The 11,885-nt window shown below is 36.1% G+C and overlaps 1 protein-coding gene across 1 annotated transcript in view; it reads right to left on the reverse strand.

The window, feature by feature from the left end:
• Positions 1–262: 262 nt before the first annotated feature.
• Positions 263–11,885, reverse strand: part of LOC107589474 (histone-lysine N-methyltransferase ASH1L-like) — a 35,299-nt gene continuing 23,676 nt past the window's right edge. Inside the window, exons 15-22 of the mRNA XM_016277924.1 lie at positions 10,957–11,132; positions 8,435–8,596; positions 8,143–8,233; positions 7,505–7,643; positions 5,544–5,716; positions 5,228–5,394; positions 2,392–2,875; positions 263–1,168 (exon numbers count right to left, since the gene is read on the reverse strand). Of these exons, the coding sequence (XP_016133410.1) occupies positions 1,077–1,168; positions 2,392–2,875; positions 5,228–5,394; positions 5,544–5,716; positions 7,505–7,643; positions 8,143–8,233; positions 8,435–8,596; positions 10,957–11,132 (1,484 nt within the window). The 3' untranslated portion in view covers positions 263–1,076. The remainder of the gene's footprint in view (positions 1,169–2,391; positions 2,876–5,227; positions 5,395–5,543; positions 5,717–7,504; positions 7,644–8,142; positions 8,234–8,434; positions 8,597–10,956; positions 11,133–11,885) is intronic.

Below are 11,885 nucleotides of genomic sequence, written 5' to 3' on the forward strand. Positions count from 1 at the left end.
GACATTACATGATACAATAAGTTCTTGTGAATTCATGAATTTAACCGTTTATTAACTGCTGTCAAGCCCTTAGTTGTTTCCTCTTTCGTATTATTAGAATGGGCTCGCACACACACGCTCACAAACACCGTAAAGAATCTCACACACTACCATAAACAAAAAAAACGGCATTCTAAGGCGTTATATAAAGCCAGCGTGCCTCCACTGCTAGATTTTGTTTGTTTTTTTTGTATTTACGTTGAGCTGGTGAATTACACACTTAAAAAAAAATAATAAAGGGGGCGGGGCTGGCAGCCATTCTAACCAATCGCAATGCCCACGATAACAGGAGCGAAACATTCAAGCCCAGTCCCGAAGTCCCGAGCTTACAAATATGGATACCCCCATCGTGCGCCATTCCTAATGTAATTACAGTATAACAAATAAAAAAACAAACAGAAAAAGAAGGTAACATACTTATGTTTTGCTTTATCATACAGCATTGATCAATACTGCGCGAGTGTTAGTGTGTCTTATCCGTACATCTCCGGAAGCGAATTATGTCCTTGTTGTTAAAAGTGCAGTTAGCTCTCGCCTTTCTCTCTTTTTCTCAGTCTACGGGCAGTGTGTGTGTGCGCTACACTGCACCTCCTATGATGCTCCTATTTATTTTTCTTTCTTGGTTGCACTCAAGTCATTCCCAATGTCGACCACAAAGTAGCGCCAGACTCCCAAGTTTCCATTTGCACCCGAAATGAAGGCCAAATATAGTACCACACAGTCATAGGAGATATTTGACCAGTGAAGTAAGTTCATCTGCAACAATTCGGATAGAATTTCAAAGCAAACTTTCCTATGTCTGACACTTGTTCTTTTTAAATGCATCAAGCTTGACGGCTATGTCCTCAGTGCACGAAACTCTGGTCGGTCTCTCTTGTAGCTCCTTTAGAAAAAGAAACTGCGAGATATAAATCTGAACTTGTCGCCTTTCACCTCTGTTGACCCCCTCGTTTTCAGGTGTAGTCCACCTCTGCTCCTCCATATTCATTATTCTCTTGCTGCTCTGCAAGCGTGCTCGGCAGAGAGTGTAGTCAGCATTACTTCCTGCAAATAAATTCGCTCAGTCCAAGCGTCCGTCTGCGGAGGCGGCGACCAGAGCCTTCCTCCAGAAGATACGTCACATCTATCGCTGTACGGGAGACATAACGGGAGAATTAGTTTTCATCATAGAAGAGGTTACAGTAGATCTGTAGCAGTGTGGGGCAAAATGAGCAGATTATGAATACACATGGTGTTTAAAAGGTTTTTAAACATAGTTTTTTTTATGTATATAAAACAAGGCTTCTGTGAATCAGTTCTTAAGAATTTTTTTTTTCAATTATTCAGAATAAAATAGGGCATATTAAATAATGACAATAAGCAATAACATTATATATTAATAATAATAAATAATATTATTACTATTTCCCAACTAAAACTGTAAAAATATGAATACAAAAATACATTATTGACTTAAATTAACATTTATGGCTGAATCTCAGAATAAGGTCAAGGATAAACAAAATTATAAAAGATAAAATATATTTTGAAGTAAAATGTAACAGTTATATTATATTTTAGAACACAAAGTAATAATAATATGAATAGTATTAATTATTAATAGAAATAAAATCATTTCCAATCAAACTGTAAAATATAAATACTGTAAATTATAGACAATTAATGACATTTATCTAACAGAAAATGTCTAGGTCAAATTTCACTAAATAAACAAACAAACAAAACATTTTTCATGAAATATCCATATCAAATCTAAACAAAAACCACAACAATATATATTTAGTTGTATAGTAAAATATAGTTTAACTTTAAAACACAAAATAATATCATATGAATCATTAATTTTAATATGAATAATATCATTATGAACATCTATGTAATGTCATTAATATAAATAGTGTAAAACTGTAAAATATGAATAAAATAACAAATGATTGACCACATTCACACTTTTGGGTGAATCTCACAGAAAGAAATGCCCAGGCCAAATTTGACCCCTACAAAATCTGAATTTTTTTTTTTTTTTTTTAAATCTGTGATATAAATGTAATATAGTTTGCATAAATATTCAGCAAATTATTTGAAAAACGTTCAGTAAAGTCGTAAAATAAATCCTCTCTCCTTTCAAAAGAGCATTCAGCATTTGTGTTTGGAGGAACAAAAATGAAGAAATGTAATTTATGGTACTGAATGACAAAAATTAAGCCAACAATAAAGAGGCTTTTACAATTATTAGCATATTGGGGATACCACTGAAAAAAAATTAAAACGTGGGATTACAGGAATAAATTAGATTGGAAGGAATGTAATGTAACTAAAGCCTTTTGGATAAATAAATATTTCGTCTCTTACCATTCTTGCTGGGCGCCCGGTGCAGCAGGTCGAGCAGAATCTTGTTCAGTCTCACTCTCTGTGCTTCCCTTCTTCCCAGGATGGATGGATGAAGAAGTGAAGAGGAGAGTGAGGAAGAGCAAGGGGCATCCAATGCGTCCCGCCCTCCTCCTCCCCCTCTCTCTCGGGTGCCCTCGTCCGTCTCTCTCCTCTCTTCACCCTCCTCTTCTTCCTCTATGTCTTCCTCCTCCCCACCTGTCCTCCTTTCCTGTGACGTGGATAGCTGGGGAACAGGGGCGCTGGAGTCCTCCTGAGGGGTCTCCATCTCTCCCTCCGCTCCTCTCCCTCCGACCTCGTCCCCATCTCTAGAGAAGCCAGCAGACAGCCGGTCACATGACGCGTTGGGGGAGGGCTCTTCATCACAGGCTGATGCACCTTTGGGCCGCTCGCTCTTCCAGGCAGAGCGGCCACCGTTCCTCTTGTAGTTATCTGGCACATAGTGAGGCTGTAGAGAGAGAGAGAGAAAATAAATAAAGTGAGTGGAAGCAACTGGCATACTTAATTCATGACTGTTTGAATGAAACTAGTCGATTAAGTAGTTATGAGTCAACAATGGGGGAAAAAAACCCCACAGATCTTTAATCAGATTTACAAACAGTCGATAACACCACTTCCCATCCCATCTAAAACTGTCTAAAACAATTAAAAATGATGGCCTATAACAATGTATGGGTGACTCACAAAATGTTGTCAAAATTTCAAACTTAAATTGGTCATATGATGCGATTTGAATTTTTCCTTTCTCTTTGAAGTGTTACAAGCTCTTGGTGCATAAAGAAGATCTGTAAAGTTGCAAAGACTAAAGTCTCAAATCCAAAGAGATATTCTTTATAAAAGTTAAGAGTCAGCCACGCCTACCTAAAACGGCTCGTTCTAACACGCCCCCACATATCCACGTCACTATGTGGGAAGATTTGCATAACGCCGCCCAAATGTTCACGCAAAGAAAGAAGGTGTAACTTTTATCCTCGCTGTAGTTTTGTTGTTGCCGCCATGTCGTGAAGACGCTGTGTGCTTTGTTGTGAAAGCGAAACTACTTTGGTTGGTCTTCCAAAAGAGGAAAACATCTGCTTCGTCATGCCTGGAGCTGATCCGTGCTGGTTGCTGAGGAAATACTACAACTTTGCTGTGGACCGGCCTTCACCGTGGACGAAGCGGAGTCCAGCCCGGAGTCGTCACATGTCCTTCCGGACGCTCCTTCGTCGAAATCGCCGGCCGCCTTTTTCAGACCGATGAGCTTTGTAAAAATCGACGCGTTTCAGAAAGGCGGAGCATAGAGGAGAAACAATAATGTACAGTATGTGGAAAACAATGTGTGTTTTGAACCTTAAACCGCATAAACACATTTCATTACACCAAATACACAAAATAATGTTCCTTTTAGCAGCATCATATGACCCCTTTAAATAAAAAATAAACAAATAAATAAAAATATTTTTACACACTCACACACACATATACAGTAATTAGTAATATTAAAAAACAAAGTAATACTACTATTAATATCAATAAATATTACAAATAAATATATAAAAAAATTATTGTTTTTAAATCTGTAAAAATATGAATAAAATATATTCTTATTCATAAAAACATTTATGGCTGAATCTCAGAAAGATATGTCCAAAAACAAAAACAAAAAAATCTGTAATGTAATATATCAAACTTCAAATACAAAGTAATAATAGTGAGTTAATATGAATAATAATGTGTCAATAAAGTGCCATCTGAAATTTTCTTCTAAAATAAGCATTTTATCAGGCTCCCATATTTATGTTCAGCTATTTCTCTTTAATTGCATAGAAAAGGACCTATATATTGCCATTAGAGTAAATTTACTGAACCTAAACATAGGAGCCTGATACAAATGCTCATTTTAGATGAAAATGTCAGATGGCACTTATTATTTTAATAGCAAGTACAGCAAGTAAAACATGAGTAAAAAATATTGTTGTCAATAATATGTTATGGGTGAATCTCAGAAAAGAACTGTCCAGGTCAAATTTCACCCCTCAAAAAAACAAAGAGAACATATTGTGATATAATGTAACAGTTTATATTAAATATTAAAATGTGAACCACTAAAAGACCCAAAATATATTTTGTAACATATTAAATAATAAAATATATCAGATTTTAAATATATTAAAAAAAAAAAAAAAAAAAAACTTGCTACGTGTACTGCATTAAGCTAACTGAGACTTGTCATAGCACTTGCATATCATTGCTCTTTTGTTGATTTTGATTGCTTCCATTGTCCTAATTTTTAAGTCGCTTTGGATAAAAGCATCTGCTAAATGACTATATAAGGTTTTTACTATATATATAATGAATATAATTATTAATCTTGTCATACAAAAAATCTTCATGGTTCTAAAAATCCTTATTTTTTCACTTATTTATCAGTTTTGTGAGATTCCTAGCTTATACAACTACTCACTGAGAAGTCCCTCTTCGGTGTCAGTCTTTTGGGGAAGTGGTTGAACGCATAGGGCTTGGTGCACACTAAAAAAAAAAAACCTTGCTACGGGTACTGCATTAAGCTAACTGAGACTTGTCATAGCACTTGCATATCATTGCTCTTTTGTTGATTTTGATTGCTTCCATTGTCCTAATTTTTAAGTCGCTTTGGATAAAAGCATCTGCTAAATGACTAAATGTAAATGTGATGTAGCTATTACACAAAATAATATAATTATTAATCTTGTCATACAAAAAATCTTCATGGTTCTAAAAATCCTTATTTTTTCACTTATTTATCAGTTTTGTGAGATTCCTAGCTTATACAACTACTCACTGAGAAGTCCCTCTTCGGTGTCAGTCTTTTGGGGAAGTGGTTGAACGCATAGGGCTTGGTGCACACTGGGTACCGGTTGCGGTGGATCTTGTAGAACAGGTGTGCTGATTTATCCAGCCGGTAGTCGCAGATGTAAACATCCTGTTCCTTTACCCCTTTCGGACGACCTGAATCCATTAGCGAGAGCATCAGGCATTAGCATGCAAAGCGTATGGTGGTTTTCATGTTTTCAGCATGTAACATCTGGTTCAGTGCATTTCTTGGATCTCACTGTTGATTTGTTTATGTAAAACTGTTGTACGTGTGAATGTCTCACCCTTGCAGTAAGTATACAGGTCCAACACACAGCATGTTCCCACCACCGCCTCCAGAGGTATGATCTCATACAGAGGCACTCGGAACAACTCGTTATGATAGAAGCGGCGGGAAGGAGAGTGGTGCGTCTCATGGGGACGGAAGTAGTGATGACCAAAGGCAAACCTCTCACCTCTAAAGACAGAGAAAGTGAGTCGAGATCAAATCTAAGGTCCATGCGATTTAGTAAAGTAAGACATATTCCTTTCAAACAATCCCACCTCTACAACCAGAAGCTATTGACAGGAGGATAAGAAATTTGTTTAAGCCTGAGCCTAACACCGTGTCCTAACTACACACGACGCAACAAGATTCCAGCGACAAGCAATTTGGCTGTCCACACTCAAGTATAGATCTCTGCAGGAAAGTAATGGGAGTCACCAGATCGAGGCGTTTTTAGACCATGTTTCCTGATTGGCTGATGTCATAGTGACGGTAGGTTTAGGGGTGGGGTTAGGTAAGGGGGATCATTTTGATTGCATGATTGAGAAGCACCCTGCAGTTTGAAAACACCTACAAATTCAGAAACGCCCACTTTTGCTCTGCAGAGACCTCAATCTCTCCACACTAGACGTGACGCGACACTGTGACGTTACAGAATCAATCAAATATCAGTCAATCAGAAGCATGTGTGGGTGAGCTCTCAGTTGAAGCGCACTGCTCTTGCAACGAAATGGATACGTTATTAATCTAATTCATAAATATTAGGAATACACTCGTTTTAACGGTCATCTTTGCTTTAATTTATTTTCAACATCTGAGGTAAACTATCTATTGTTGCTTTCAGTTTGGCTATAAGGTAATGCAATACGATATTTAAACTCATATTAGACACGTTTAACTTTGAATAAAGCACATAAATCAATTGAGATGATCTACTCTCATGTTGTTGTTCCAGCCACGACCTTGCAGAAATAGAAACTGTTTCAAAATTAGAAATTTTGCGTATCGGCGTCGAGGCTAGTTAGAACAAAACCTCCGATTAACATGGAAAAGATACCTTTTATCGCGTGCCACGGCGTCGCGTGTAGTTAGGACAGGGTGTAACCTTTACGCTAAACATTAGGGTGATAGGAATGTTGCTCCATGGTCAACAGGAATGTCAATGCTTAATTCTGAATCAAGAGTGCAAATAACTATTTGAATACGAACGTTTGATAGCACTTTAGTTTAGGGACTAATTCTCACTTTTAACTAGTTGCTTATTAGCATGTGTAATACTAGCATACTGGCTGTTTATTAGTACTTATAAAGCACATACAAATAACCCCAAAAAGGGATAGTTCACCCAAAAATGAAAGTTCTGTCAGTAATTACTCATCCTTATGTTGTTCCAAACCTGTAAGACCTTCATTCATCTTCGGAACACAAATTAAGATATTTTTGATGAAATCCGAGAGCAAAGAAAACAAAAATAATGACTTCATTCAACAATTTCTTCTCTTCTGTGTCAGTCTTTGCCGCGCGTTCATGAGATTACCACGATGCAAGCGTGTAGCGCTGCTGACGCAGAAAATTGTTGAATAAAGTCGTTATTTTTGTTTTCTTCGTGCACAAAAAGTATTCTTGTAGCTTCATAATATTACGCTTGAACCGATGAGGTCACATTTTTTTTAACAATGTCCTTACTACCTTTCTGTGCCTTGAACGTGGTAGTTGCGTTGCTGTCTATGGGAGGGTCAGAAAGCTCTTGGAATTAATCAAAAATATCTTAATTTGTGTTCCGAAGATGAACAAAGGTATTACGGGTTTGGAACGACATGAGGGTGAGTAATTAATGACAGAATATTCATTTTTGGGTGAACTATCCCTTTAATCCTATCAATACCTTAATTTAACAACTACCTTACTAAGTATTAATAAGCAGCAAATTTGGAATTTATTGAGGCAAAAGTCGTAGTTAATAAGTGTAGTGAATCTCACTTTTCGTTTTTCCAGAGTTTCTCAATACGGAAGATGTCCAGTTTGTCTCCGTTGATATGAGACAGGAGACGGTATGACTGACGCACCGGCTGGCCTTCTGTAGTGCGTCTGCTGTCTCTCATGAGGTACACACAGTCACCTGCAACAGCCACACGCAAACATAAATAAACCTAACCACATCTGAACCAAAATATTACAATATACACTACAGCTGGAAGTTTTTAAAAATATGTTTGAAAAATGTCTCATGCTCAGCAAGACTGCATATATTTGATCAAAAACACAGTAATATTGCAAAATATTATTACAATTTTAAATAACTGTTTTCGATTTTAAAATATTTTAATATTATAATATTTAAATATGATAAATTGCCACTCATAATATCAATAGTTGTAACAGTTGTACTGCTTATTACTTTTTGGGGATTCGTTGATAAACAGAAAGCTCAAAAACAGAAATATAAATTGTAATATAAATATCTTTATTGTCTTTTTATCTATATAATGTGTCAATGCTGTATAAATATTAAAAATAAATAAATAAATAAATACTGACCTCAAACTTTTGAACAGTAGTACAGATTGTAATACAGATTACAGATACATTTGATTTCACAAACACACACATGCACTTACCCTGATGCAATAGTAAGTCATCACGAAGCAGGCATATATAATAGATGGATCCTGACTGGGCATAACTGGGTTGGGGCACCATTGGGACCTCCTTTTGAAACATGACAGGAAATGCATAAAAGATAAAAACACAAAAAAAGCTTTCAAAAGTTCCATACATCCTGAATGACAGAGTAAACCTTATCCTGGGGTGACCTTTAAAATGTTGTGATAAGAGACCATATGGCCGTGCTAAACATAGTCAGAGAGGAAGAAAGAATTGTAAAGTTACACAGACTGAAAGGTCACATACCCTGTCCACTGGACGAGGGTCACACTGCTCACAGAGATAATGCTCCACATCGGCCTCCAATCGCATACAATCACAGTGCTGCCACACCTGACAGACATAAACAGAGAGATACCTATTACCTATACTTACCCCAATTACACATGGTTTCAAATCATTACACAACATATTACATGAACAACATGAATAATGATAGAATAATGAATATTTAAATTAGTATATTAGCCTGTGGTTTTATCGTTACCTAAAACTAAAAGTATTGAAAATCTTTTTTTGGTAACTGAAATGAAGTTGAAATAAAAGAACCTATAAATATTAGATGAAAAACAAACTTGAATGGAAATGAGAAATGTTGCCTTTCAAACTGCTCTAATACAAGTTTAGGTTGAATTACTAAAATTACTAAAACTAAAAATTAAATATAAGTAAAGCTAATTCGAAATATCAAAGAAAAAATAATAAACTTTTTTAGACATGATTAACCAGTAGAAATGTGTCAACCGGTAGAGATTTTAGACTATCGTCTCTATCGTGGTTACACGCATATGTGACGTTGTGGTTGCTGTGCTACATGGTCGTGAAAACTTACCGTTTGCATGCGTTTTTAAGCATTGCATTTTACAAACAAGTGATTTTAAGCCCTTGAAATGCAATCAGCAGCAAAAAATAACTCCTTTCACTATATGTGCACGCTGTCTGAGAAACTGTTCCCGAGCGCTGTCAGAGAGGTGCGCGCACATGAATGCAGTGCTCATAGAGCACAGGTGTATTGAACGAGTTATTTTTGCCGCTTTACAGGCCTTGAACGGTTAAATACACACACTTGTATATGACAAAATTCCCATCTTCGCAAGTATAAGTAAACACAGTAGGTCTTAAGTGAAGGCAAACAGCTGCGAAAGAAAACAAGTAAAACTATATTGGAGCCGAGCAGCTCTTAAAGTGACAGCAGTCTAATATTCCTGCTGTCTGTCATTCATGTTAATCAAACAACAAAAGAGAGAAAATCTCTCACTGCTCTGTCTTGAATAATCACTTTTGTAACTTTAATAAAAAAAGAGATATATTTAATTTACACAGTGACGAATATGCAGTGTTTTTTAAACATCTGATTACTTTATACAATATGTAGCATTTCTCAATAATTTGTTCCACTGTAATTTTTTTGTCCTATTGCTTGTAATTAGTTCCTTATTATTAATTACTGACTGCTTACTTGTCTTCGGTGAGCTTGAGTTTTTGTTTTTATTTAGGCTGGTATTAGTTTTTTGTGATACTGACACTGATGACAAAAAGTATGACATTTCTATGGTATCAAAAATGTCGATATCATAAAAACCTTATAAAAGCAAAAATATCTATATCATGATATATTTTGTTACCGTGAAATAAAAATACTCATATCGAGATATAAGAATTTAGTCATATTGCAATGTAGCTGGTATGGTGTTCTAGATGGTTGCTTTTTATGACAAGTCAAAAGACTGTATTTCCAAGCCTCTTTAATATTCAGGTCCCTAGATATGAAATCTGATCACTCCTTGCCAATTTTACAGTCTATCAGGCGAAAATCTCTAATCACTTTTGTAACTTTAATAAAAAAAGAGATATATTTAATTTACACAGTGACGAATATGCAGTGTTTTTTAAACATCTGATTACTTTATACAATATGTAGCATTTCTCAATAATTTGTTCCACTGTAATTTTTTTGTCCCATTGCTTGTAATTAGTTCCTTATTATTAATTACTGACTGTTTACTTGTCTTCGGTGAGCTTGAGTTTTTGTTTTTATTTAGGCTGGTATTAGTTTTTTGTGATACTGACACTGATGACAAAAAGTATGACATTTCTATGGTATCAAAAATGTAGATATCATAAAAACCTTATTAAAAGCAAAAATATCTATATCATGATATATATTGTTACCGTGAAATAAAAATACTCATATCGAGATATAAGAATTTAGTCATATTGCAATGCAGCTGGTATGGTGTTCTAGATGGTTGCTTTTTATGACAAGTCAAAAGACTGTATTTCCAAGCCTCTTTAATATTCAGGTCCCTAGATATGAAATCTGATCACTCCTTGCCAATTTTACAGTCTATCAGGCGAAAATCTTTAGTTTGGTCACTTTGAAAAGTAATGCCACAGAGCTCTCCTCAACAGAACTGTTAACTGATGCTTGCGCCCCCCTTGACAGGTGCGCCCCACAGGTTGAAAACCCCTGGTCTAGACAACCGACTGTCTCACAAACTACAAATGCATGTCAAAATCAATGTCTACACCATGATTATGACCTTTGCTTCTTGCTTTGCATAATAAAAATTATTATGCAGTCATTAAAGTGACTGCCAACAATAAGATCAATAGCAAAAACTGAAGTTTTTTTTTTTTTTAAAAGTATGATGGTTTGTGTGAATGAATTAGTGTCTGTTTACCTTTGTAGCTTGTGATCATGTCACATATCTCCTTGAAGATGTGTGCCAGGCGTGCAGTGCGTGTAACTTCCTTGTTCTCCTCACCTTTCCCAAATCTACGTCCCGTTTCTTCAGTGAGTGTTTGGACTTGCGTTTCTCTTTCAGTCTCCCCAGCCTCCGGGCTCCGCCCCCTGATCCACCCCCTTTCCCAGGCAGCCCATTGATTCGCTGGCTCTTGCCGCCAATGATGCCACGGCAACACTCTGAGCCACACTTGCAGACTTGCTGCATAGCAACAAGAGCAGAGAAACATTATCATTTGGCAAGCAAGAGGAAAATGTTAAACATCTACTACAGGTCCAATCCACCAGTATATCAAAAACCTGATGTTAACCGATGTAAACTATCAGTGGTAATCAACCTTGTTAATGTGAAATATTATAATAAATAAATAAAAATAAAAGCTTACAAAAAAAAATAAAAAATTCTCAAGTCTTCTAAACTCTGTGGCTGAAGTTATTAAGCAGCTATGAGTGATTGAATCAACACCACCAATCCGGATGAATGAAGTACAAGCATCCGCTACAAAACACAGCTGCATACATGCACACTGTGCATGTGTATGTACAGAAAAATAAAAATAAAAATTAATTCCTGAAAAGGTTTATACATAGCATTTGAGCTTCACATTAAATTGGAATTAAAGGGATAGTTCACCCAAAAATGAAAATTTGATGTTTATCTGCTTACCCCCAGGGCATCCAAGATGTAGGTGACTTTGTTTCTTCAGTAGAACACAAACGAAGGTTTTTAACTCAAAATTGTTGCAGTCTGTCAGTCATATAATGTAAGTGAACAGGAATCACGGCTTTGTCAAAAAAACATACACAAACAAAACCAAATTAAACCCTGCGGCTCGTGACGATACATTGATGTGTAAAGACACGAAACGATCGGTCTGAGCAAGAAACTGAACAGTATTTATATCGTTTTTTTTACCCCTGATTCACGCAATGTCTGAACTGTCCTGAGCG

The sequence above is a fragment of the Sinocyclocheilus grahami genome, unplaced genomic scaffold, assembly GCF_001515645.1.
Source record: "Sinocyclocheilus grahami isolate Dianchi unplaced genomic scaffold, SAMN03320097.WGS_v1.1 scaffold116.1, whole genome shotgun sequence".
NCBI lineage: Eukaryota > Metazoa > Chordata > Actinopteri > Cypriniformes > Cyprinidae > Sinocyclocheilus > Sinocyclocheilus grahami.